Source organism: Mustela nigripes, chromosome 2, assembly GCF_022355385.1.
Source record: "Mustela nigripes isolate SB6536 chromosome 2, MUSNIG.SB6536, whole genome shotgun sequence".
In the NCBI taxonomy this organism is placed as follows: domain Eukaryota; kingdom Metazoa; phylum Chordata; class Mammalia; order Carnivora; family Mustelidae; genus Mustela; species Mustela nigripes.
The window spans coordinates 124,082,151-124,109,899 of NC_081558.1; the positions used below are offsets into that span (position 1 = coordinate 124,082,151).

At 41.8% G+C, this 27,749-nt stretch overlaps 1 protein-coding gene across 6 annotated transcripts in view; it reads left to right on the plus strand.

Annotated features, from left to right (window-relative positions):
* Positions 1–27,749, plus strand: part of PLD1 (phospholipase D1) — a 199,794-nt gene that overhangs the window by 57,058 nt on the left and 114,987 nt on the right. For all 6 annotated transcript variants that reach the window (XM_059391545.1, XM_059391547.1, XM_059391548.1 and 3 more), the window contains exons 2-5: positions 21,716–21,906; positions 22,200–22,327; positions 27,007–27,152; positions 27,374–27,479. In XM_059391545.1, the coding sequence (XP_059247528.1) occupies positions 21,747–21,906; positions 22,200–22,327; positions 27,007–27,152; positions 27,374–27,479 (540 nt within the window). In that variant the 5' untranslated portion in view covers positions 21,716–21,746. The remainder of the gene's footprint in view (positions 1–21,715; positions 21,907–22,199; positions 22,328–27,006; positions 27,153–27,373; positions 27,480–27,749) is intronic.

Sequence of the window (27,749 nt, forward strand, 5' to 3'; positions counted from 1 at the left end):
TAAGATGTATTTGTGAAAAATGCTTTGTAATCTGGAAAGCATTATGCACATGTTCTCTGTTTTGCTCATATTGTGAGTTGTTCTAAGTCTTATTCATATTTATTCCTCAGTTGGTCTATAGTTACTCAGAGTCTAGAACACATGAGGAACTGGGAATCTAGAGATTACCTCTCTCCTCAGGCAACTGAGAATCTTTTAGAGGAGACAGAGGCTAAGTGGAAAAAAAGTCTTCTCACTGGACTCCCCTAAATGCTGTAGAAGCACTGAGGAGAGGCCTCTGAAACAGACTGGGAGGTCATGGGAGGCTTCCTGGAGGAGGTGGCCCCTGTGATAAGCCTGAATGTAAAGAGTTAATCAGGCCAAGAAGGAAGTTGGAGGAAGGCAAGGCTGTAGAGGGAGCAGCCTTTTGGGAGGCTGAGAAGTTGGAGAGCATGGGGAGTGTTTGGCTCAGTCCAGCTGAGCAGGGAAAACACAATACCTTCCAAAGCTTGACTATGAAGTCACAGCATAAGAGATATGAGAAGTAGAAGGGAACAGATGTGTAAATGAAGTGCTTCAGGATGTTTTCAGTGATGGTAGGAAGAAATCTGAGGGCAGCAAGGTTGATAAGGCACTTGATGAATGGAAAAAAGAGTTCAAAAGCAGTATGGGCAGGAGATAGGTTCCGGGAAGAGGGGCCGGGAAGAGGGGCCTGCTTCTGGGGTTGATGGGAAGGAGGTAAATACAGAGGAAGGTGAGGCGTCATGAGAGGGTGCCTTCCCTCGAGTCCCTCTTTTCACAATAAAGTAGAATACAGGAGGTCATTTTGTGTTCCCGCAGCCCAACGCATCATGGTTGCCCAGTGCACAGCTGCTGAGGGAATGACCACGGTCCCCAGCCGCTTGAGAAGCCGCAGAGGCAGCGCAGCGCGACTGGAGGGCGCGAAGGTTCGCGGGTCTGCGTGGTCCTCGCTGCCTCTGTCCCCTGCACTGCAGTTTGGCCGCGCATCCTTCTGTTGGCCATTTCTTGTTAGCCTTGATGCAACCCATGTGCCTTTGATGGCTCAGGGATGTTGCAGAGTCAGGTGTCACTAGAAAATTCTGTTCCTTAACGAGAAGCAGGGGAGTGGCGGTTCCTTGAGCAATCCCAAACTCGTTCTTTTCCTGCGAGGCTGGCAGCGCGTCCACACCTCCCGAGCAGAATCTGGCCGCAGCTGAGACCAAAGCGGTTTATCCTGCCTGTCGGGTCATTCTTCTTACACGTTTTGGACACAGTCAAAGCTGTTCTGTGGGAACATGCTGGCCCAGAAACAGACTGATGTGCGCATGCGCGGAACACAAGCGACCCAAGTTCTAGACTCGCCTCTGCTTCCTCTGTGTGCCCCCAGGGCTTTTGCCTTCTCGTGCATGGGAGGAGGTTGGACAAAATGATGGCAAGATCATCACGTGTGCTAGATGGCACCCACCGAGTTTTCTATCCATTGGTTTCGTCTGTCCCGAGGTTGTAGCCTCAGTTCTTACTTAGGGGCTGCTACCAAATACGCGTGCTACAGGTTTATTGAATAGACTTGTATCAGCTCTTCTTTTTATACACATACACACACACACCTGCATGCAAAGCAAAATAGTACCCATTGATAGTGTAATTTACTTGTTCATTCAGTCCATTTCTTCTCAACAAGTGCTAAAGGTATAAGGCAGATCACAATTGCTATCTTTCAGAGATGGTAAGGAGTGTGAAGCCCCTAAAGTGGGAGGTCAGAAGAAGTCAGGCTTTGCAGAGGCTCAGAGGAGACCGTGGCTATGCTCCCAGAACGATGCTGGCCATGGGGTTGTGACTAGGGAGTCCAGACACACGAGTTCAAGACATGGTCATTCAAGGTCTCCAAGGAGCTCCCAGCTCAGGAAGAATGAACGCGACACAAACAGACAACTTCGCTTTAGCATAAAATGTTTGACTTTGTATGATGGTGACCAAAGGAATGACAGATGCACTGAGTTTTCTACTTCCCATGGTTTGCTTGGCATTTAGGAAACATGTCTGTTAGGGGGTTTTATTTCGTCACTTCTCTTGGCTAGAGCGGCCATGTTTGATGATTGATATACCTTTCCCATTAACAATACTCATAGTTGGCAATTACAGTTCTACAATCGATGATGTATTGGGTTCTTGCTTTGTGTCAGGTGCTGGGTTAAGTACTTTCTTAGATCCTTAAGATTCATCTCATTTTATAGATGACAGAACTGACGCTTGGAGAGGCCCAGAGTAATATAAGTAAAGTGAGAGGTTACTGGTTACAAGACCTCTAAGTGGCAGAGCCAAGATTAAGGGCCTCTGCTCGTAAGCCGGTGGGCCCAAGTTCTGTACACTGGTTGCAGATAAGCCAAAGGAGTGAGTGAGTATAGACTATGGAATCTTAAGGGAGATGGGGATTTTGTGAGCCAGTAAACCTGGTGGATTCAAAGTTTTCATCCCATTTTTAATTTTAATCGACTAGTAGTTGTTGTTGTTTTTAGTTTGTTTATCTAACTTGGAAAAATCTTGATTGATTACTGTGCTCATCTGTGGGAATGACCGAGCTTCCCGTTCCCAAGAGTTGACAATATCACAGACGACATGAGGCCTGCCCCCAGACCTCTGAGTTACAAGTGCCACCAGAAACGTAGAAACCAGATGATGCAAAGCTTAGTCCAGAGAAAGGCTATCTCTGCCTTCAGGGGATGGGTTGGGGAGAGCCTGGAAAGTTTCAGTAAGAGGGAATGTGGAAGGTCTCAGCAGGCAGAGAATTGGAGGAGGAGGGGTGTTTAGAGTGACAGGGGAATGCACAGGTTGGGGGAATGACCAGGGCCCAGTGTACAGGCTAGTACATAGCTATAAATCAAACACCCATGTAACTAGTAACTCAGATCAAGAGAAGGAACTGTGCCAGCCACTTCAGAAGCCGACCCCAGTGCCAGTCCCCTGACCCACAAAGTAATCACTCTTTTTGTGTTTCTTCATAGTTTTATCACGTGAGTGTGCATCCCCAGATGCTAGGGTTTAATTTTGCTTGTTTTATGATTTTCTTATTTGATATGTATTTTGTACCAGTTTTAATCTACAGATTCTCTTGCATCCTTTTCTTTTCCTTGTAATTTTTCTTGAATAAAACCCCAGCCTGTTTGACCTGTAGAGTTGCCTGTGGGCTGGGTTTTGCAACTGTATCCTCATGGTATAGTTCAACATGTTCCTCTGTATTATTAGCTTCTGTGCATTGGTAGTTGACTCTAGAGGTCTGATCAGACTGAGGCTCGATCCCCAGGAACCAACTGACCAGACAGTAGCAAATTAGTAGAACCTAAGTAGAAGGTTGGGCTATAAAGGCATTTTGCATACAAATCAGAAATCCAAATGCGATAATCGTGATCTTGGGCTATGGTCCAGCTGTGTGTGTGTATGTGTGTGTGTGTAGGGGGCTGGGAGATGGGGAGGCCCACACTGTAGGTTTCTGAGCTAAAGAAGAGCGTCTTCACAGCTGTCTTTTCCAGCCACATATCTACATGCAAGTGACGGCATTGGTGACGATGTTAAAAGGGGGAACTAAAGACAGTCTGGAATCTTGTAATAATGTGCAGGTGGTTGGTTGTCGTTTTCTGTAGTATGTGATATAAGGCTCCTAACAATTTCCTACAAATCCTTCTTAAGTGAAACTCTGTAATAGGGAATGGTAATTCTTAGTATAAATACTTCTGTGAATAGTATACAAGTATTATAAGAATCAGTCTAGGGGGAAACATGAGTCTTAAAGAAGTATAAAAAGAACAAATCTAAGTAAGAAGAAGAAATCTAAGAAGGTTGTCTATTGAAAGAGATTTGTACTTAAGGAAATCTGAAAATAGTCACTTTTTCCAGATGGCTTTTGAAAACTGCTACTGTGAGTAGAATTTGTTTATTTTTATTTTTTAAAATTTTATGTATTTAAGTAATCTCTATACCCAGCATAGGGCTGGAACCCACAACTCTGAGATCAAAAGTCACATGCTTTTCTGCCTGAGCCAGCCCCTACCATGAGGAGAATTTAAATATGACAGTGGCTATTGCTGCAGAGGGGAGGGGTGGGGGATGGGGTGACCGGGTGGCGGGTGTTAAGGAGGGCACGTGTGGTGATGAGCACTGGGTGTTATATGCAGCTGATGAATCGTTGAACACTACATCAGAAACTAATGATGTGCTATATGTTGGCTAACTGAACATAAGTAAAATAAAAAACAGGATAGTGGTCTCACAAATATTATTTCTCTGAGGAAGTTTTTGGTGTCATTATTTACCTTGTTTTGCATTAAAAAGTAAGAAGGCCCATTTATGATAAGAGTTTCTAACATGTGCATGGCACTTAGCTTTGGGCCAGATATTATTTTTAGCATTTTGTATGTTAATTAATTTACCTCACAGCAACCCAGTAATGGAGCCATTTTTAGTCAACCCCATTTTTATTGATTGGCAAATGAGGCACAGAGAGGTTAAGTTACTTGCCTAGGATCCTTAGCCAGTAAGTGTGGAACGGACATACAAATGTAGGTAGCCATATCACGCTCGTAGACTACCTCTCAACCAGAATCCGGGTGGTAGCTGGGGCCAGTGGTTTCTCAGGTGTTTCTGTAACAGGGAGGCTACATGTTTTAGTCTGAGGTACGTGTTTTTCTCAATTTCACTAGAGCTCGAGAGTGAGCCCCCCCCCCCCAACACACACACTGTAGCCGAACGGCCTGACGTGGGGCCCCTTTCCTCTCTCCCTTGAGCTTGAGGGAGAGCTTTGGTTTGCTCACCTCTGCTGTAGAAGGGGCAGTGATACTCCTCTTGTTGAGTATTCTGAAGATCAGTGACGTCAAGTATAGGAGAATGTGTTAAAAGAAGTAAAATGCTGTGTTGGCTATGTTTTTTTAATGTTGAGCGGTTTTATTCTTTATTATGCAAAAATGCTGCTAAAGTGTGAATATAGAATAAATGAAAAATGTGATATTGAAACATCCTTATAAAGTTAGATAAAGTAATATATTCAGAGCTCTGTATGAGTTTTGCATGCATTATGTATAAGATACAAAATTACTTGCAAATTTTGGGGACTAGAAGACTTCAAAGTTTAAAAAGCAGTTTTCATACCATTTTCCAAGTAAGTTGCAAGTAATTCTTAGTTTTTATACATTTAATTTTCTTTTTTTTTAAATTAACCTGTATTACAGGTTTGTGAATCATCAGGCTTACACAATTCATAGCACTTACCATAGCATGTACCCTCCCCAGTGTCCATCACCCAGCCACCCTATCCCTCCCCCCACACCCGCCAGCAACCCTCAGTTTGTTTCCTGAGATTAGGAGTCTCTTATGGTTTCTCTCTCTCTCTGATTTCATCTTGTTTGATTTTTCCCTCCCTTCTGCTAAGATCCTCTGTCTTGTTTCTCAAATTCCTCATATCAGTGAGATCATATGATAATTGTCTTTCTCTGATTGACTTATTTCACTTAGCATAATACCCTCTAGTTCATCCATGTCGTTGCAAATGGCACGATTTCATGTTTTTGATGGCTGCATAGTATTCTATTGTATATATATACCACATCTTCTTTATCTGTTTATCTGTGGGTGGACATCTGGGCTCTTTCCATAGTTTGGCTATTGTGGATATTGCTGCTATAAACATTGCGGTACACATGTCCCTTCAGATCCCTACATTTTTTTCTTCGGGGTAAATACTCGTAGTGTGATTGCTAGGTCGTATGGTAGCTCTGTTTTCAATGTTTGGAGGAACCTCCATGATGTTTTCCAGAGTGGCTGCACCAGCTTGCATTCCCATCAATAGCGTAGGAAGGTTCCCCTTTCTCTGCATTCTCGCCATATGTTGGTTATAATTTTAATAATGTGTATTATCATTTTTACTTCTATATTTTTGAGGAACTTATGGAATGAGCTTCATTATATTTGAAATACTTGGACTTCTAGAGTAAAGAAAGGGACTTTCTAATTTGAAGTGTTAAATTACCTGGTGATAAGGAGGGGAAATTAAGTGCATATATCAAGGCTTTCTTTTAAAAAAAAAATTTAATTGAAGCAATTTTAATAACTCCCCTGAGAAGGCAAAAGCAAATACAGCTTTAGTTTTGGAGACCATTTTTCACTTGCCTGAACATCACTGCCATTAACAGTGGAAAACACAGCTTTGTGGATCACAGCCATGGATCATCAAGGCTCCACTTGGAAGGTTTATTTGCCTCAAAAAAGACCAGATTTACTTTCAGTTCCACTACTGGCCCATTTAACTTCATCTTTCTAGTGTTGATGTTGAACCAATCCCCAACCAAGGCCAAAATTTGTGCGTGCCAGCTGTTGATTTTAAGGGAAATCAGCTTGAAGTCTGTAAAGACATATGCTTTCCCAAGGGCGAGTGAGGGACAGTGGGAGACAAAGCACTTTGTGGTATTTCATATGTTACCCTGTTAGTGGGTCACCAGTATTGGCTGAATTTAGAAGGAGTAGTGAATCTCATTTTTGTAAAGAATACAAAAATCATCAAGACTAGGTTTAAGGACATGTGTAAAAGTCACTTATATTGGATAGTTTTTAAACTTATTTTAAGTGAAATATTATAAAAATACAGGTTAACATTTAGGAAATAAAAACTTATGTACCTATAACATGTACATTTAATAAGTTTTATCATTTAGACTCATAGCCTTCTGAATCAAAATAAGAAAGAAAATGTTACTGGTGTATTGAGTCCTCTTAGTGCCCCTTCCTAATTGCATTCTTTCTCATTCTTTCTCTCTAAAGGTGATCCCTCTTCTGAAGTTGTTGTATATTATTTCCCCAGTTTCTTTGAATGTCCTACTTCTAGATGTTAATGGGCACCATATAGGGTTATTCTGTGTGTTTTTTAATCTTAAACAAAAATTCTAAGTTGTGGGGCGCCTGGGTGGCTCAGTAGGTTAAGCCTCTACCTTTGGCTCAGGTCATGATCCCAGGGGCCTGGGATCGAGTCCCGAATGGGGCTCTCTGCTCAGCAGGGAGCCTGCTTCTCCTCATCTCTCTCTCTGTCTGTCTCTCTGCCTATTTGTGATCTCTCTCTCTGTCAAATAAATAAATAAAATCTTTAAAAAAAAAAAAATTCTAAGTTGTCTTTTTTCACCAAACTTTGTGTTGAGATTTATTCATGTTGATACAGGCAGTTCTGGTCTGTTTATTTTCTCTGCCATATAGTACTTCATTAAAAATATAATTTATTTATCCATTCTCTGATAGGTGGACATTTAGGTTTTCCAGTTTTCTTTACTGTAAACAGTGCTTCAGTGCTCATTCATAATATATGTTCCTATATAAACTCTCCCATGGTTGAGTTTCTTGGTGAATATATTTAGAGTAAGAATTGCGGGGGAAGGTTATGCCATGTTCCAATTTTTTAGACTTTGTCAAATTGCTTTCCAACAGGCTATTTTATTTTAAAAAATTTTATTTATTTGAGACAGTGAGAGTGCACAGGCAGAGAGGAGGGTCAGAGGGAGAGAGAGAAGCTGACTCTCTGCTGAGCAAGGAGCCTGATGTGGGGGTTGATCCCAGGACCCTGAGATTATGACCTGAGCTGAAGGCAGATGCTTAATCAACTGAGCACCTAGGTGCTCCTCCAACATGCTCTTTTTTTTTTTTTTAAGATTTTATTTATTTATTTGACAGAAATCACAAGTAGGCAGAGAGGCAGGCAGAGAGAGAGGAGAAAGCAGGCTCCCCGCTGGGCGGAGAGCCCTATGCGGGGTTCGATCCCAGGACCCTGGGATCATGACCTGAGCTGAAGGCAGAGGCTTTAACCCACTGAGCTAGCCAGGCACCCCTCAACATGCTATTTTAACTCATACTTCTACCAAGTGGTACATGAGAGTTTCATTATCTTACTAATATGTTATAATTTCTGATTTGCAAAAAATTTACTAGTTCATTGGATATGAAAAGTATCTTATTGTTTCAAAATGACTTCCCTGATTACTGGAATGGTTAAACATGTTTAAAGATTCACTGTAAATTCAGAATTCATCTTCTGTAAATTGCCTGCATGTACTCCTGGTCTATTTTCTACTGGTCTTTGGATCTTCTTCTTTCGTATTTCTAGGAGTTCTTTGTATATTCTGTGTATGTTTTCTCCAGATTTGGGTTTGTTATTTAATTTTGTCATTTGTCTAACAGAAGTTTTAAGTTTTAGTGTAGTTAAATTTATGAGCTTTTCCTTTATGGGCTGTGCTTTTTATATCTTGTGAAGATGCTTTTGTGACTCTAAGGTCATAAAGACTTCTTCTATAGGTTAGAATTTTTCTTAATCACATTTAGGGCATTAATCTGCACAAAAGTATTTTTATGGGAGCTGTGAGATTGAGAACTAATTTTATTTTCTATGTCTTTATGAATTGCCAGTAGTGCTAACATTGTTTATCAAAGAGCTTATTTTTTTTTTTTTTCTAATTCTTTTTCATGCCATTTCTGTCATCTGCCAAGACCCATATATGCAAGGGCTTATTTTGGGGAACCAAAATAAGAACGTAGTTGGTTCTATGTGTCTATTTCTGTGTCAGTACCACACTATTTTAATTTCTCCGTTTTTATAATAATTCTTGATACCTGGTTGGACAAAACTTATCTGCCTATTCTTAATTCTTTTCTGTTATGAATTTTAGGGCCGTATTGTCAAGTTCTACAGGAAATTCTTTGGAATTTGAATTAGTAGATTATTTTCAGGAAAAGTAACATATTCATTTATTTGGTTCTATATCTATTGAATTTTAGGATATCATTTCACTGTCTTATAGCCCAGTTTGTTTCTTGCCATTTTAAAGATTTTAGTTATTTATTAGAGAAAGAGAGGGCGAGAGAAAGGGAGAGCTTGGTGTGGGAGGAGCAGAGGGGAAGGGAGAGGGAGTAGGGGAAAGAACTTTGGACTGAGTGTGGAGCCTGAAGTGAGGCTTGATCTCACAACCTAAGGTCCACAACCTGAGCCAAATCCCAAGAGTCAGATGCTTAGTTGACTGAGCCACCCAGGTACCCCACCCCCATTTGTTTTTGATGAGAGTCTAGTGGTCCTTAGTATGGTCCTCTTGAATGTCATAAGTCCTTCTTCTCTTCCTACTCTTAACATCTCTTTTCTTTATACTTTAGCAGCTTGACTTTAATATGCAAAGATGTGATTTTCTTTGTATTTATTCCTGCTTGGGATCCACCAGACTTCTTCAATCTGTAAATCTATTTTGTTTACCAAAGTTGATAAAATTTTTAGCTATTATTTCCCTAAATACTTTTTTTTCCTTCATTTTTTCTCTAGCCCAACTTTCCGCGCTCCAAATTACATGTATGTTTGATCTTTTGACATGAGTATATAAGTCACTGGAGCTCTATTCATTTATTAGAAATCTTCTTCCTCTTCTGTCTCTTCTTTAGATTGGATCATTTCTGTTGATCTGTCTTCAAGTTCACTGACACCTTCTTTTGTCATTGCCATTTTCTGTTAAGCCCATCCAGGGAATTTTTCTTTCTTCCTGCTAAGATTTTCTTTTGTTCATGAAAAACGTATTTTCTTTTATGTTCTTGAGTTTTTTATAATAGTTGCTTTAAAATTCTCGTCTGCTGGAGGTCCTTGGGTAGTACAGTCAGTTAAGCATCTGACTCTTGGTTTCCTCCCTAAAATAAATAAATAATCATTTAGAAAAAATATAATAAAATCCTTGTCAGTTGATTTCAACATCTCAGGATGAGTCTCCATTGATGATAGTCTTTTCTCTTCAGAATGGGTCACATTTTTCTATTTCTTCTATATCTAAAAATGTTAGATGAAAATTGACTGAATATTGTAGAAGCTCAATTCAGTTATGTTCCTTTCAAGAGATTTTTTGGGTTTTGAGTGGGTAGTTAATTTGCCTGGACTTCAACTCCAAGCTCTGTCATTCCTGTGGTGGGCAGCTGCAGAAATCCCAGTGGAAGTCATTTTACTACTATCTGAGTTGCATTGTATCCATGCCTGTGTAGTTCAAGAGTCAGCCTGTGCAGAATTTGGCACTCCCCTTTGTGGCTCCCCTTTCCAGAGTTTCCCACTTCACCTTTCAGCTGTTGTGAAAGCCATGAAGCCTGCTGTCTGGGTCTTCAAGCCAACAGGATTATGGATTTTCTATCTGAATTTTCGTCACCCAACCTAGCACAGACTTAGTCTGCTTTTGGACAAAAATTCTGCCATTCCTTTCTTCCAAATGTAGATTACCTTCCCATTTCTGCTTCTCTGTAGTTGTTCTTCAGTGACTTTTTATAATTGAATTTATAGTCCTTATCTGCGGGTGACTGATGTAACAGGAACTGCACCTCCATTTCTGAAAGCCATAAATTGTAATCCTGGATCAGTTTTATCTAAAGGTTCTCATTTTGTAATTACCTCAGTTCCATGCAGTTTCTTCCCAGGATTGTTGGGTATAGTTTTTCTAGTCTCTTTGAAACAGATAGTGTAACTCTTGGAGGCTTGCTTCCAGGCCCCGGCTGCCTATCGTCCTGTGGTTCTGTCTTCTAACATTCATGTGGGGACAGAACTGTAATCCCAGAACTTTTATCCAAGACCAAAACCGTTGAGCCCCTTCAGCTTTAGTTCTAGGGTACTCATCTGACTTTGTGTCTTCTTCCTTGGAAACTGGAGGTTTTCCTTCATTATTGCATTTGTTGTTGCTGCCTCTGCTTTTATCCTTAACTAAGTATTTTTAAAATAGGATTACAATTTATTCAGCAATTCTGTTTGTAGTGGGAAAGGAGCAACTATATTAGCTTAATCGCTTTGTTTTCATATATTTGTAGTAGTGTTTTCTTTTTTTTTTTAAGATTCTATTTATTTGAGAGAGAGAGAGAGAGAGCACAAGCGGGGAGAGTGGAAGAGGGAGAAGCATGATCCACACTGAGCAGGGAGCCTGATGTGGGACTCGATCCCAGGACCCTGAGATCCTGACCCAAGCTGAAGGCAGTTGCTTAACCAAATGAACCACCCAGGCGCCCCTGTAGCAGTGTTTTCTATAGTGGGTGACATCAGACCATCCCCAGAATACAACTCTGACTGCTAGTTCTTGTTCTTAGAGGTGGGACTGGGCTCTGGTGTGGATACAGGGCCTTGGTCATAGGTCTTTTAGCTGGAGGAATACTGAGGGCATAGGAACAACCAACATTTCAGCATCTGCTAGAGCCTCAGCTCTTAGCTACTCCCTTTAGATCATTTAATTCTTACAATTCTTGAACAGTATTACTTCTACTTTATAGATTTAGAGACTGAGCCTTACGGAGATGTAGATAAATTGTTTCAGCATAAGGAGAGTCTAAGCTGTTTGACTCAAAAATCACATTTTTTTCCATGGTACTCTGCGGCCTCAACAAATATTTTTTGTAAGTATGTGGATGGGTAAGAAAAAATGAGACTTCGCTATGTTTATCAGCAGTCTTGACAGAATTGGAGGGCTCATTAGCCCTGGAGAATGTTTGGAAGACTTTACCCAGGTGTATTTGCCAGCTTCATTCTTCTCATAGGTGAGATCCATGGGTTATCACTGAAAATGCTCTGTGTGTTGCCTAAAACCATTGTAAAGGAGGTTGTTTGTTCCTTTGGAAAGAAGTGAAAGGGAGGAGTCATAGACGTTTAGACAGCTGGAAAGAATATTAATGATAAAGTCTGTATGAGGGAATGCTGATTCTTGCTGAGTGGGGCTCCCATCAAAAGATGCAAAGATCAGTTTTTAAAAAAGCATTACATCAAAAACATGATGTAGGGGTGCTTGGGTGGTTTAGTTGTTAAGCGTCTGCCTTCAGCTCAGGTCATGATCCCAGGGTTGAGCCCCGCATGGGGCTCCCAGCTCAGCGGAGGCCTGCTTCTTCCTCTCCCACTCCCCCTGCTTGTGTTTCCTCTATCACAGTGTCTGTCTCTGTCAAATAAACAAATAATATTTTTTAAAAAGGGGCGCCTGGGTGGCTCAGTGGGTTAAAGCCTCTGCCTTCGGCTCAGGTCATGATCCCAGGGTACTGGGATCGAGCCCTGTATTGGGCTCTCTGCTCAGCAGGGAGCCTGCTTCTCCCTCTCTCTCTCTGCCTGCCTCTCTGCCTACTTGTGATCTCTGTCTGTCAAATAAATAAAATCTTAAAAAAAAAATTTAAAAAAAAAGAATGATGTATTATATGTTGGCTAATTGATTTAAATAAAAACACAACACAGTAAAAAACGAAAAAGAAGCAGTGATAGTAGAAATGAAGTCAAAACTTTTGAATCCATAGCATAGCATCTTGATCAATTCTTATCAGAAGCAACATGTATTCACTAAAAACAATCTTTAATATTTTGATCCAGTGAAAGGGAATTTTTCTTAAAGCCATGTGATGCAAATGAACTGTATCCTGGAAAAAATACTTATTTTGTTCATCTGTTGCTCACCCACTGAATCGTTGGTGGCCTAAGTCTGCCTTAGTGAGAGAAAGGTTTATATTAGTTTACTTAGCAGAGTTTGTCAACGAGCGTAATACTTGTTCCTATAAATTAATATGTAGTTAGCGTCTATCTCCTAAAGTCCCATCACTAAGCCTGCGTGTTCTACTCTTGGCCATAAAAAATTAAACATTTACTTAATACCAAAGGATGTTATTTCTGGAAGTCTGACCATAGATTTTAGCAGGGTTAATTACTTTCTTTTTTTTTTTAAATAAAGAAGAGTTTTCCTTCTTGGATCCTTATTGTTTAAATCAATGTGGTGCTTATACAAAGTCTCTTACACCTAATAAGCTTATTAACAAACTTTGGAATTAAGAGGGGCCCTCCCCTGTTTCCTCCAAATACAAATGTTTATGTGTACACTGCCGTCAACAGAAGCAGGAACAAGTCTTAACTTAGGTGTTGGCTCAGAACATCTGAATACCCTTGGCATTTGGGGTAGGTTTTTATCTCCTGGGTGGGGTTGTGTAGAATGTGTTGTTTTCTCTGGCATTTAGAGATGCTGAGAGAGGAGTCTTTCTTACAATAATGTGTCTCTTGTAAAGTCTAAACAAGACAACTGGTTGTTAATTTCAGTTTTTAGATGAGGACACTGAGCACTGAAGTGATCTTGTCCAGGTTAGTGAAAGCAAAAACAGGAGCAAACTCTAGGCAGTTGACTCCCATCAGGTTGCTGTGTGAGCTTGAGCAAGTCACTTAGCCTGTCTGGGCCCTCAGTTGCCTCGTCTATAAGAAGGGGTTAAAAAAAGTACCCTCATCATAGGGCTGTTGTAAGGACAGTTGAGTTAACGTATGCAATGTGTCCAGATCAGTTGGGCATAAAAGCACTATGCCAAATTTACTTTTTCTTATTGCTATTAACTTCAGCACAACATGGATTTCTGCAGGAGGTAGGATGCTTCATGGTTCCTGTTGATTACAACACGACCCTAGCCCAAGTTTCCTGGGTAATAGAGCCTGAGCTAAGGTGCTTGGTGGTCTTAACCCCCGCCCCCTGCTTCCGGGTTGGCTGTGTGGTACTCAAGTGCTCAGTGCTGTCAGCTGGGAGGAGAGGGGAAGGGCATGCATCCATCTTAACTCCCCTGATCTCAGAGGCTATGTGACTCAGTCCCCCATGCCCCGATAGCCCACAACTCTGGAGAAAGCTGAATCCAGAAGCCTGAGGATGAGCCAGTGCGTCTGGGGATCTGAAGGGTGGGTGGAGTGGGGGTGCTGGACCCATCCTAGCCCCTGCTGGGCTGTGTCCTGGGCAGGCTGTGTGGAAGCCCTGCCCTCAGCCAGCAAGAGGCAGACACAGATGGTGGGATGAGGAGAAGAGCTAAGAATGGAGCGGATTTCCACTGAGCCAGTGACTGAGGCTGGGGAGGTGGGTAGTGTGGACCCATCGGGGTGGCCTGCGCTGGGATCGGCCTCGCCACTCACCGCTGTGCAGTCTCAGTAAGGCTGCTACGGCTCTGTGTCCTCGATTCTAAATGAGACTATCATTTTAGGAGATTAGGAGAAGGAGAAATCTCTATAACGTGCCTTTAGTACTTGGCTCAGCGGAGGAACTCGGTAAATGACAGGTCAGACCTTCATATCTACCCATATTTGAAATAGATCTCTGTTTTCCTTAACACTGGTATTTGGCTCTGGAAATGAAACATCTGTTTGATTTCAAAGATAGGACTGAGACGAAACAAAGGGAGATGATGCTACGGCAAAGAGGGGGATATGTAACCCGAGGACACGGCAAAGGAAATGACTAAGACAGTTTATGGCAGAGAAGAGAGGCCATCCAAGGAGGTCAGAGGATTCAGGGAAAATCATGAGAATCAAGAAGTGGTTACCATGCTAACAAGTATTGCTTTGTGTAGTTGTAGATCTGTTTTGTTTGTAGCTGGGGGAAAAGGAGAGAACATGGTTTCCAACTCGGTTCCATGGGTGCACCAATATTCTAGAATATTCGGCACCCTCCTCTGCAATCTGGGCACCTCAGGGAGAAGAAGAGCAGAGTCTGTGTTAGACCGAGTGGGGGCTGTGATACGAATCCAGGAAAGAAGGATAAGTAAATGGGAGATTGCTGGACTCAGCGGGCCCCAAGGTCAGATCAAATCTGGAGCTCAGAGGGGTGGATAGTGTTTGGGAGCCAAACTTCTACTTCCCGGAACCAGGCAAGTGACAGCAAGCCTGACCGCAAAGGCCATGCACAGGAGAAGGGAGTGTGTGATTCTGTGGCGTCTCTTTTTCTGACATGGGTGCCAGTGGACACAGTAGCAGAACGGGAGTTGGCTCCCCACTCAGCCAGACCTGTGCTGAGAGCTGGTGTGCTTTCTGACTTGTCGCCTTGGTCAGCCTGTTTTGTTAGCTATAACGAAGAAATGAGGACTGTACCTCCCGCATGACATTGTTGTGAGGAGGCGTGAAGATTCTTGGCGGAATCCTGGTGCATGGTGAGCTTGGAGGGCAGTGTTCTAGTTGCTACTACTTCAGCAGCCTGTGTGTTTCTTGTAGTTCATGGCTCCTCTCAGAGGGTCTTTCAACCAGAAGGCTTTTCCATCTGAGAGTATCTGTGGCATTTGAGGGAAGTGTCTTTATGGCATTTGCAGGACAACCTGGAGCCAGCTGGTTTCTCTGTAGGTAGCCCATTACAGCCATCCAACAAATATTTACTGAGCAGGTGCTCAGCGAGGTGTCAGTGGTGAAAGGTCTGGCTCCCCCTCTCCCCTACCGCAAAGTGTCCCCATCTGGTGGGAAGATGGCCACGTCAGCATATCAGCTCATGATGGCAGCTCAGTGGAAGGGCTTCTGAACCTAAGGGTTTTGAAGGGACAACCATAAACCTATGAAGGGATATGAAGAATATGTTCATTTTTTTCTGGGGTTGGGGGAGGTTCCATAGATCTCATCAAAGTCATGAAGGGGACTGGATCCAAAAGGGAGCAGGAGTCACTGCAATGGACACAAGGGACACAGTGCAACAGTAGTGATGTCTTGTCAGACAGGGAGAGGACGACGAGGCTGGGGAAATGTGCAAGGAACAGGAAGTGCCCTAACTGGGTTTGACTGCTTAACACCTGGTGATTGTTTTTGCTGGGGAAGGCCTGGTGGTTTCTCTGCAAATGGTGGAGTCAGGTTCAGAAAATTTCAGGACTGGCTGATTGGGAGAGTCCCATTCTTAGTGGAGTACAACCAGAAAGACAGCCACTGGATGGTATATTAATTTGGAGCTAAATAAGTAATGAAAGACAGGATATTTCCTAGCCTGTCAGCCCTGAAAAATACTGAAATGAAAGCAAGTTTCTTAAGGTTATTTTTCAGGGGCTGCCAGTTAATAGAATTTATTTTTATTTGTTTATTTTTTAAATTTATTTGTCAGAGAGAAAGAGAGAGAGCATGAACAGGGGGAGAGGCAGGCAGAGGGAGAAATACTCTTCCTGCAGAGCAGAGAGCCCAATGCGGGACTCGATCCCAGGACCCTGGGATCATGACCTGAGCCTAACGCAGATACTTAACCGACTGAGCCACCCAGGTATCCCTCCTGTTAATAGAATGTAAAGGTAATATTAGCAACCTTGCCTGTGGCTGTGTATGCATTATGACATTGCCTCCTCACAGCTTCCTAACGTAGGAAGTGTAGGTGACTCTGTTTTCCCTTTTACAGAGGGGATGCTGAAACCCTGGAGGCTGTTGGTTGCCCAGGTTACACTGATTATAATGGTAGAATAACCTTGGTCATCCGGCCTCTCCCCTGCACCCCTGACATTTAATTACATGTCCAAGATGCATAATAAGCCCTCCGCTGATATTTGTGGAACTCATGTTCTTTAAAAAAAAAAAAAAAAAAAAAACAAAGATCCAACTAAACACCAGGAGTCTTTTTTCCTTTTTTTCAATGTGTTATTTTCTCAAAATATATTATCTGGCATGTAAACTATGATAATATCATTTACTTTATTCAAAGTCAGCTCAACTCAAAAAATATTTATTCAGGGCTTACTATGTCACTAGATATTGAGTTTAGTACTTGAGTCCACATTTATGATGTTTGCCTTTCAGGGGACGTCAAGTCAGTTCTGGACAAATCATTGCTATATAGTGTGCTCTGGGAGGTTATATGGGCCCACCAGTTAACTTCAACAGAATGAAAAATGGGAAAACAAGAAATTCTCGTGACTCAGTTTGGTTTTAAATGATCTAATTATAATTCGTTTCACATCCAAACATTATGCTGTGATTTTTGATTTGGAAATACATTGCATTTATTTTTCTTGGCAAGCACAAATAATGTGTTAAAAAATAGAGGAGAACTTTGCATGTTATGTTAGAAAGGGAAGCAAGAAATCAGTCGGTTGTCTTCACAGAATGAATGCTGAATTTTTTTTGTTATTGTTGTTCCTTTTTGAATTGTTTTATTCTGTGAGAATGTTAAGGAGTAAAAATCTTTAGTGTCTAACCGTCCTGCCATCCCCCAGTTCACTTCTGGCTGGTTAAGTAGCTGGACTTTGGAGTCAGGTCAACCAGGGTTGGGTCCAGCTCTAATCACTTCCTAGCCACAGGCTCTGGGAGAGTTTCCCATTCTCTCTAAGCTTTTCTTCTTTAAAATGGGGGTAATAAGTGTGCCTGGAATGGCTTGGTCGGCTAAGCCTTCAACTCTTGATTTTGGCTCAGGTTGTGATTTCAGGGTCATGCGATTGAACCCTGGGCATGCTGAGCATGGAGTCTGCTTAAGATTCTCCCTCTCCCTCTGCCCCATCCCACACCACCCCCACCATCTCTCTCTCTCTAAAACAAAACAAAACAAAACAAAACAAAACAAAACAAAACAAAACAAAACGAAAGGGTAATAATAGGGCCCTGCTCCTAAGATTGTTGTGAGATTCATTGAGAGTGTGTCATTAATCTTTATGAATAGTGCCTGGCATACAGTATATAGTCAGCAAATATTAACTAACATTAACATTTATTTTAACATTAATAGTTCTGGGGCGCCTGGGTGGCTCAGTGGGTTAAAGCCTCTGCCTTCGGCTCAGGTCATGATCCCAGGGTTCTGGGACTGAGCCCTGCATGGGACTCTCTGCTCTGCGGGGAGCTTGCTTCCTCCTTTCTCTCTGCCTGCCTCTCTGCCTACTTGTGATCTCTGTCTGTCAAATAAATAAATAAAATCTTTTTAAAAAATTAATAGTTCTAATATTATTATTATATTTTTGGCGTAGACATTGCTTATATACTATCCGAAAGGAAAATATCTGCTTCCTTTGGTGTTCTCCTTCTCAGTCATGTTGACCATTAAGATTAGAAGAAAACTCTAGAGTTCTCTGATTTCACCAGTGAATAACAGGAGGTCATTTAAAACTGTTCCCTGCAAAAAATTATAATTCTAGTATTCAATACCAGGAAGAAAAAAAATCGACCCCATTTACTTCCCAGATTGAGATGCAAACAGAAATAAAACACAGCTGCTGTTATCATCCATGGGCACCATCTCTACTTGGTACCGAGAGAGATAATGATCTTGCAGTATTTTATAAGGAGATAACAAAATCAATTACATTATCTCAAATGTAAACACTGAAGGCCTTATCCCATTGCTGGTTAAGATAGGCTGTGACTGTGGCAGCTGTTCACTCACCAGTACAGATTAATTTAGATAAAAGAAAACATAGGCTAATAAATTAAGGTTTGACAACATACAAGTGTGGATGGCCTTACAGTTTGATATTCAAGAATGAAACCAGCAATACAATTGATGGACAAAACGTCAACACAGAGCAACCATGGACATGAGTGGAGGCAGTAATGTGGACAGTTTGGTTCATTTTCCATTATTAAATGGTTAGAGTCTTCACAAAAGCTTGAAAAAAAATCTACAAACCGTTAGGGTCCACTGAAACTCCATGTGATATTATAAAATATTATGAACCACAAAAACGAAAGGCTAAAAAGAAATGCAGGAGGCTGTTGGGATATGTTGTTTCTATAATTACAATGACTGTAGGGCTAGTAGGATCCCTTTGAAGGTACAGGGATTGAACTAGCTAACATCTTTTGTTGTTAGAAACATAAACCTTATAAAAAAGATTAATTTGTAGACATTCAACCCATTAAATAAAATCAATGATTATGAACTTCTATAACCAAGATTTTATTTAATGGGTTGAATGTCTATAAATTAATCTTTTTTTTTATAGATTTTATTTACTTATTTGACAGAGATTACAAGTAGGCAGAGAGGCAGGCAGAGAGAGAGAGGAGGAAGCAGGCTCCCCGCTGAGCAGAGAGCCCGATGCTGAACTTGATCCCAGGACCCTGAGATCATGACCTGAGCCGAAGGCAGCGGCTTAACCCACTGAGCCACCCAGGCGCCCTATAAATTAATCTTTTTCATAAGGTTTATGTTTCATAACATAATGACAATGATTATGAACTTCTATAACCAAGTCAATGAGATTTGAGAGCCAAACAAATCTGCTTTATAAGTAAACTCAATACTCACAACAAGTTGAGTGACTTTGGGCAAGTTCCTTAACTAAGTCTTTCAGAATAATCATAAATATCAGGTGGTACCATTGTGAGTATTAAATAACATAGCTGTGCTGAAATTTGCTTATTTATTAGCACATAATAAGCACTTGAGTATAACTGATAAGAAGATTCCTTTCTATTTCTAAGTTTTTCACAAGTTTATATGCTTCTGTTCTTTCTATCTGAAAAAGGTTTTTTCTTTTAGCTCGATTTCAGTGACTCTGTACTATTTATTCCACTTTTCTTGCAGTATGTAGTGTAATCTGATCTCTGTATATCTCAACTTCAACATGCATTTTAACCTGACATTCTGTCCCAGAGGACAGTTTTCCTTTGCTGTGCTAAGGAAGTTGGCAGAGTTAGCCGTAAGACAGTTTAATCAATAGAAAATACCCAAGATTTACAGATTCATGAGCAGCTGTGATATGAGGTAATTTCTTACTTGCTTTACCTTGTCTCATTTCCTCTAAGTTTTTCATTAACTTGTATTTTAAATGAAGCAAAACCTGGCTCATGGGTGGCATCTAGTAAGTGTTTGTTGAGGTGAGAGGGAAGGAAATAAATATTTTAATTGTGACCAGAGGCAACAAGCTCCTCCATGGAAGCCGAGCCAACCTTCAGTAAATTATCCATGCTGGAAAGCATCTGCCACCTGCTTCTCGTGTTCATACAAAAAACTACTTGGGTTAGTTTCTTGGGTTAAAGTGATTAACTTATACGGGGAAGCTGAACAATAGGGGACATTTTTTATCTACAGTTAGGGTTCTAGTGTTACAGGGACCCTAGAGATGAAATTCTCACCCTCCTTAGCCTATAAGGAGTAACGAAGGCCCCGAGAGAGTAAATGGCTCCATCCCAAAGTACTGAACTTCAAGAGGAAGTCCCTTTCTGTTCTTTCCATTTGAGTCTTGTCCAGGGGCACTTCGAATTTACTAAAACTTCCATCTATTGCAGGGACATGTACGTATTTACCAAAGGTATACAGGAAGATAAAAGACTGTGGTTGAGAACATCAGCTCTTGGGTCAGAGAGACCCGGTTTTAAATCCCTTCTTCACTACTTGTAAGCTCTGTGACCTTGGACACATTGTCCGAGGTGTTCATCAAATTACCTAATCTCTCTGTGCCTCAGTGTTTTTCTCTGTGAAGAGGGGATGGTAAGCTCTTCAATAGAAATAAACCTGCATAGATTTATTATTGATGATAAACACAATAATGTATATATAAAGGGCTATCACCAAGCCAAATGCATATGAAGCAATCAGTATACATTAACTATTATTATAATATAAATTAGAAGTGGGAAAGAGAGGTGAGGGGAAGCAACGTAGGCAAGAATGGGCCTCTGTTTTGCTAACTGTAGGCCACTGATGTGGCTCCAGGCTTCCTTACAGCCAGCGTGGAGAAAGAAACATGACCAATTATGTAGTTCACAGAGAACTTTGTTTTATTAATTATATAGATCTGGGCAAACCAGAGCCACATTCCTCTACCCCAGTCTTCTGAGTTACTAGACATGATCTCTTTCTACCAGACATGGCAGTACAGGTTTCAGAGACTTGATGAGTTCCCATAAGGGCTGTGCAGGTCTGGTCAGGCTCTCTTAGCGTTGGCCACAGAGCCTTCTCCCCTGACCCCCCTCCCCCAGATTCTTGATCATGCCGGTAGGAGAGAACCTGGCTGAAGGTCTTGCGCTCAGCACATGCTCTTCTCAGGAAGGCTAAAGACCTTGGAGGAGGCCAGGAATGAACTTGAACTTATTCATCATTATGTATTTGCTCATGGCACCTCACAATGAGTGAGCGACAGGTGCTCTGTAAATGTTTGTGAGGTATAGTAATAAGTGAGCTTGTATGGCAGAGTTGTTCTTATGAAAATCCTGCCATTTTCAGGCCTGGTTGTAACAGAGAGATTATTTCCAGCAAGAGGAATTTTTCATCCAGCTCTGATGATAGCGCTCAAGGCGTAAATCTCTGTATTTTAAAGGAAAAATAAAATCTGTGTGAACTCGTCCTCCCTGGGTATTGGTGTGCAACGACTTGTGTTATTAAATGTCGAAATGAGATAGAACCGGTTTTCTTAAAAAAGGAGAGAAGTACAATTTGAACACCTCCAGTATCTTTCAGAAGAAGTATGCTCATCAGTTACCTTTCAAGACACGTACATTGTCATGGCCCAAACCTCCTAGTTCAAAAAGATCGTATATACATTTTGCTTGGGATAGAGGACATCTAGAAAATTTCTGCTGTTGCAAAAATAACTTTTAAATCTGCTTCTTGAAATTATTGTAAAATGCCCTCAATTTTCTTTAGAAAATATTTAAAGTGGGTTAATTTTACCTGACATTTTTTCCCCAATGTATTTGTTAGCGTGGAGAATCCATTCCTTCCCTCTGAATCACCATCGCCAAACCAGCCTCCCTGGAGTCTCTCATTTATCCAAGTTAATGAAATTGGATGAAAGATATGTTGGCATTTCTTCAATGTAGCATTTCTCTTTCTTATTTGCTTGTGATTAAGGATCTCACTCCGATTTAATTTACAGGCTAGGAATCCTTTAAACATGAAACAGGAAAATCAATGACAAGGTTGCTTGAGATAACCGAGGCTCACACAGAGAGGGTTGACTTGTTTCCATGTGCGGTCTCTAAGCCTGGCTTCATACCGTGGAATGAGTGTGGATTCATTCGAAATAGTAAATCCTTGTAACCCTTCCTTTTTCTCCCCAGCCCCTTTGCTCGTACCCTGTCGGAAGCCAACATGTCCCTGAAAAATGAGCCAAGAGTCAATACCTCTGCACTGCAGAAAATCGCTGCTGACATGAGTAATTTGATAGAAAATCTGGACACGCGGGAGCTGCACTTTGAGGGAGAAGAGGTGGATTATGATGTTTCCCCCAGCGATCCCAAGATACAGGAAGGTAAAGACCGATGGTCTGAGCAAGGCGAGAGTTGATCGGCGTTGCTTGGCAGAGCGCGCGATTTGAAATAACAGGCAAATGATTGATTCCCCCCTCCCCTTTTTTAATTGTGTTATGTTAGACCTTCCTGTGGGTGTCTTCACCGAGGGCTGAGACTGCTTCATTAGCTGTGTGCTTGTAGTAGTTATGATTCTTGGGCCCATGCCCGGAAAAGGCAAATTAGGCTAATATCGTGTATCCTTGCAATGTCATTGTATTCCTGCAATAACGTTATCTACTTGTTTGTTTTTTAGCATGTATTCCGTTCTCTGCTATTTATAAGACTCAAGGATTTAAGGAGCCTAACATACAGACGTATCTTTCCGGCTGTCCAATAAAAGCCCAAGTCCTGGAAGTGGAACGCTTTACATCTACAACAAGGGTCAGCATATTTATGGACTCATCTTGTGTTAGCCATTGTAGACGAGTCGATGCACTGACTTCCATTTTCCTTCCTTGTAGTGATGACTATGTTTTTAGATTTTTTTTTTAAAACCACTTCTAAGTCCTCACTGACTCTCAAGTTTTTGCTTTCCATTTAGTCTTTATTCTCATATGCCTCTTTCCTCATTCTGGAAAATGCCTCTCTTAAAAAAAAGGGGGGGGGATACCTAAGGCAAGTTTAATAAATTGCTGAGTGCCTCTCCTAGTCCTCTTCTCTCCCCAATTTTCTGTTTAATGTGGGCTCCTGGGGCATAGCCATTCCACCTAGAATGCCGCATAGAAGCCAAGGAAAAGCTTAGCTTTCCTAATGCTTGTTTAGCAAGAAAATCATGATGTCACCTGGCTCTTGAAACAGGCCAGGATGCTAGTGGACTGGTCCGGGTCACTCCCCAGAAGCCCAGCTGAGCGAATTTTGCCGGCCTCCTCTGCCACTCTGATTCGCTCCTAGCACCTGTCCTTGAGGCCCTGTTCACAGGCTTTTCTCTTTGAGTGCTGGAAAGGCATCTTCTGTGAAGGTGACTTCACCAAGCAAAGCATCCCTTTGTGAAATGGATTGAACTAGAGGCTGTTAGAGTCACTGCCTTTGCTCAGTTACTGTTTATCACAGAGGTCCAGTCTAAGTGGAGTTGCTGCAGGCTGGTGGCCTTTGTCCCCTGGGGCTAAACTCTGGCTCCCCACAGAGGAAGGCCACCTTGGTTCCTGCCTCAGGGGAAGGGTAGAAGAACCTTGCTCCAGAGGCAGGGTCTGCCTGCCCTTCCTCCTTGTCTTTTGCAGGGTGCCACGTGCTACCTTGGTCCTCACAGTTTTGCTTAGTGGTCTGCCCTGACTACCTGTGCTTGCCTGCACATCTTGACTCCTAGTTTACACCCACCTTTCCTCTAGGCTGTTTGTATGAGATGAGTCTGTACCCTCTGCTATACTGCTAAGCACAACCCGCTCAGTAATGTCTCTAAGATGACCTTTGCTTTCCTATTTTGCCTACCAGCTTTTAGATTGGGAGGGGATAAGCATGCTCACAGGATTAAATGTCCAGACTCCAGAACCAGGCTGCATGGTTTAATTCCTGTTTTTGCTTTGTGATCTCTAGTAAGCTGTTTAATCTTTGTTTCTCCCATTTCCTTGTTTGAATAATGGGTGTAATGGTGCCTACATTATAGGTTTGTTATGAGGATTTAATAATAATACATAGCATTATACAAGAATTTTGTATATTATATTATTAGGGAGCAAGAACTTTCTATCCCCTTCAAAAATCCTTCTAGCCAGATGAAGACTCAAATTGACGTGAGACAGATTAATAGGAGAAAATCAAATTTAATTTCATGTGTATGGGGAATCCACATAGACATGGAAATTCCAAAACCGGGCAAAATCAGGTATTTATGTTATTCTGAACTATGGAGAATTGGGTCGGGGTCTAGAACTTCAAAGGGAAGGAATTCAGTTCATAGGGAGATGAGGAAGAGCGAATGTTTGGTAAACAAATGTTTGCTGGGCCACTCGGAAACAAGGAGACATGGAGGACTTTGATCGAACAGACCTTGCTAGTTCCTCCCTGTCTACCTTGCTTAGTTCATAGTATAATGTAGTCATCTGTTGTGAGCTTTCTTTCTGGAGCAGGTCCTCTAGCTAAATTCTTTCTAGACCGCTGAGGTCAGGGAGATAAAGAGCTTTTCCGGGATCTGCTGGGTTTGGTTGCTTTTTAACTCAAAGTGATCTTCATGCCAAAGCAGCCTGCTCTTGGCCCTTACAGTATTATAGAAGCATATGGCCCTTACAGTATTATAGAAGCATATACTGTACAATGCTATGTATTATTAACATGAGAGTTCTCCTAAAGTTATTCACAAAGATAAGTATTCAAGTTCCCAAGCCAGGACCTTCTCCTTGCTTGTGCTCCTGTTCGTTCGTGGAATGAGTTTGGTTTAGTTCCCTAAGGATTATCTGTACCCTCCTTGGTGTTTGGTTTACTAAGACATGTGAACTAAATTCTTGCGGTTTACATGTGACTCCAGGTTTATAAAAATACACTTTTTCTAATTACCGAATACATTCTCTGTACCCGCCCAAGACAAGGCACATCTCTCTCATCTCTCTTCATTTGCATGACAGTCCAGGGAGACTGATGTTATTAGGGCCCTATCAGGCTGGAGATTTGCATTTGACTGTGCCCCACCCTTCTCCACCCTGTGTTCTGCCCCTCCAGGCTCTTGGCTTTTGTCCTGTGGTAGGGCTCAGACAGTGGAGAGCCCAGATAGGAAGTGGGGGTCCCCTTAGGCTGGCTGTGTCCCTTGACCAAGGCAGCCATCTTTATATGGTTCTCTCCTTCTTGTTCAGTACCTGGTCTTGCCTCTTGTCCTTTCAAGAGTGGGGATGCCTTCAGAACCCAGAACTTCCTTCCTTTAGGGTTTCCTTACCCCATCATGTCTTCGTAAGCAATTCCTTTATGAAAACTCTTCGAATTACTCCAATTCTAAAAAATTCCCATAATTCTCCTGGGATGTTGTCTGACAGACACTTGGCTGAAGTTTCACAGCTGGTAGGCTGCACCTCAGGGTTTCAGACCTTTAAAAGCTTCAAAAAGGCTGCGCTAGTCTTTTTTCATGGTACCATACTGCCTCATAATTGCTAAGAAGTTTAGTATGAAACTGGGTGTCTATATGTGAGGGATAAAACTTGGCATTTGCAGTATTTTCTAAGTATTCAGTTTTCATAGGATTGAAAAGTATAATCCCAGGAAATGTGGCCACTTGCTTAAATTGTGTAATTTTTCTTATGTATGTGGTTCATCTTTTTTTTTTTTTAAAGATTTTATTTATTTATTTGTCAGAGCGAGAGAGAGAGAGAGAGAGCGAGCGAGCAAGAGCGAGCACAGGCAGAGTGGCAGGCAGAGTCAGAGGGAGAAGCAGGCTCCCTGCGGAGCAAGGAGCCCGATGTGGGACTCCATCCCAGGACGCTGGGATCATGACCTGAGCCGAAGGCAGCTGCTTAACCAACTGAGCCACCCAGGCGTCCCTATGTGGTTCATCTTAAATTGAATGTTTTTCACTTGCCTGCAACATTTCTGGCCATTCTGAGTTTTCCTGCATTCTTCTGTGTGATACATGATGGAGGATGATGCTTATCATGTTGGCCAAAGTAAAAGGCAGCATACAGTTCTGAACCCCGGAAGTGGTGTTTTTCAACTTCCAGCTGTTATAACTGTCACGAATCCTAAGTTGAGGCAAAGCAAATGCTAGATTTGAATATTAACCAGTGATATGGTTGGATTCCAGACTTAAGAGCATGTAGGTTGCATTGATCCTCATGCTTATGTTTTATATACGACATCTACCCAGAGCGGTCATGCTTTAGAAGTTTGCCAAGTGTGCCAGACATCAGTAATGAGTGACAGTGGGCCGGGGATCCCCCATGGGCTTGGTGACATCAGAGTCTGGATCAACTAGCGGAGAAAGAGATACTTACTTTCTCCCGCCCCCAACACCTTTGGTTCCTAAACCTCCCAGCAGAGGCCAGTGTCCTCTAGGTGGACCAGAGTGCCCTGTGCCCTACCCAACCCCCTGTTCCCCGCCCCGCCTTCCAAACTCACAGACCTTCCTTCAAGATCTCCTCTGCTCCTCTGCTTTATTTTTTATTTTTTTTTTTAAGATTTTATTGTTTTGAGAGAGAGAGGGAGAGAGCGAGCCTGAGAGGGGGGAGGTGCAGAGGGAGAGAAAGAAACTCCCCACTGAGCTTGGAGCCTGACACGGGGCTTGATCCCAGAATTCTGGGATCATGACCTGAGCTAAAGGCAGACACTTCACCGACTGAGCCACCCAGGCGCCCTGCTCCTCTGCTTTAGAAATATCCCTCAGTTTCCTGACACTTTGTACTCTATCAAAACTATCCCCCAGATCGGTTAGTTTTTCTGGTTGAAATAATTCACTAGTCGATCTTGGCATTTTAATAAAAAATCTTTTAAAAATTTTAAGTGGGGATTCATTTTAGTTAAGTAATCGGGAAAAGTATTTTGCATGTAGGAAAATCTTGGGCTCCTTTCCCTCTAATTGTCCTATATCTTGCTGGTCACTGGTGGTGCTTCAGGGCAGGGAGATATTGTAGACAGGATAGACCTTGGAATATGTTGCAGGAGGAGAAGACATTAATGTCATTTGCAAAGGGCGAGAAGTGGGCTAAGATCATATTGTGTTCCTGGAATCCATTTCCTCCAGCTTTCCTCTCACCTCACTCCAGTTGTCTGTTCTCTGCTTATACTTTTGGACAAGCAAAATTACTTCTGATAACTAATTAGGGTCCTCACTCATTGTCTCCTTTACCTGGTTTCTTGTTTCAGGGTTGTGTGTGTGTGTGCGTGTGTGTTTATGTTTTTGGAGCAGTAGGATTTGTGGAGTTTGTCTTTGGTGCAATTCAGATTTGGTCTTTATGTATATTATAAGGTGAACATTTAAGGGAATATTAATTCTGTAATCAGTTGTTTTAGAAAACATTTTGCTTAAGTACTTATCCAAAACATGTAAGCCAAATTTAAGTTACTTATTAATTAGCTATAGTTCATGGAGAGATTTTAGAGTTTTTATTATTATCTAAAATATCAATCATTTTTATTGATCACTGTAGGTGCCAAGTATCAATCTTTACACTATTGAATTAACACATGGGGAATTTAAGTGGCAAGTTAAGAGGAAATTCAAACACTTTCAAGAATTTCACAGAGAGCTGCTCAAGTACAAAGCCTTTATCCGAATCCCCATTCCCACCAGAAGGTAACTGTTTCAGAATAATTATATAAAGTTATTCCAGTATACAAGTTGGGTGGGAAGAATATTTTATCAATATTATGGGTTAGCTTGTCCATTGTCAGTGGATATTTTCTATTAAAATAGGCTTTTCTAAAAATAAACCATTTTATGAAAGGTTTTATAAGAGTAATATTAGAATCATATCGGAAAGAATAATAAATGTTTCCAACGCGTGGGTGTTTTAGGCACACGTTTAGAAGACAGAACGTCAAAGAAGAGCCTCGAGAGATGCCAAGTTTGCCCCGTTCCTCTGAAAACATGATCAGAGAAGAACAGTTCTTTGGCAGAAGGGTAAGTCCTTCCAGTCTTCTGCTGTTCAGAGTAGAATTTTGTAGTTCTGTAGAAACCTGGCGGCTCCTGAGGGGTGGGGCTGGGGGGCTAGCTGCAACTGTTCTCGCCCCGGGAACCCTCACCCAGGCTGGCTTCTCTGGAACTTGTTAGGCAGTCCTTCCCCAAGCCATTTTGACCTGGGGAGGGTGTGTTTCCCTGAAGAGGAGGAGTGTTCTGTGAAGAAGCTTCCTCCCAGCGGGAACCTCTTAGGGCTCCTTGCGAGTCAAGATT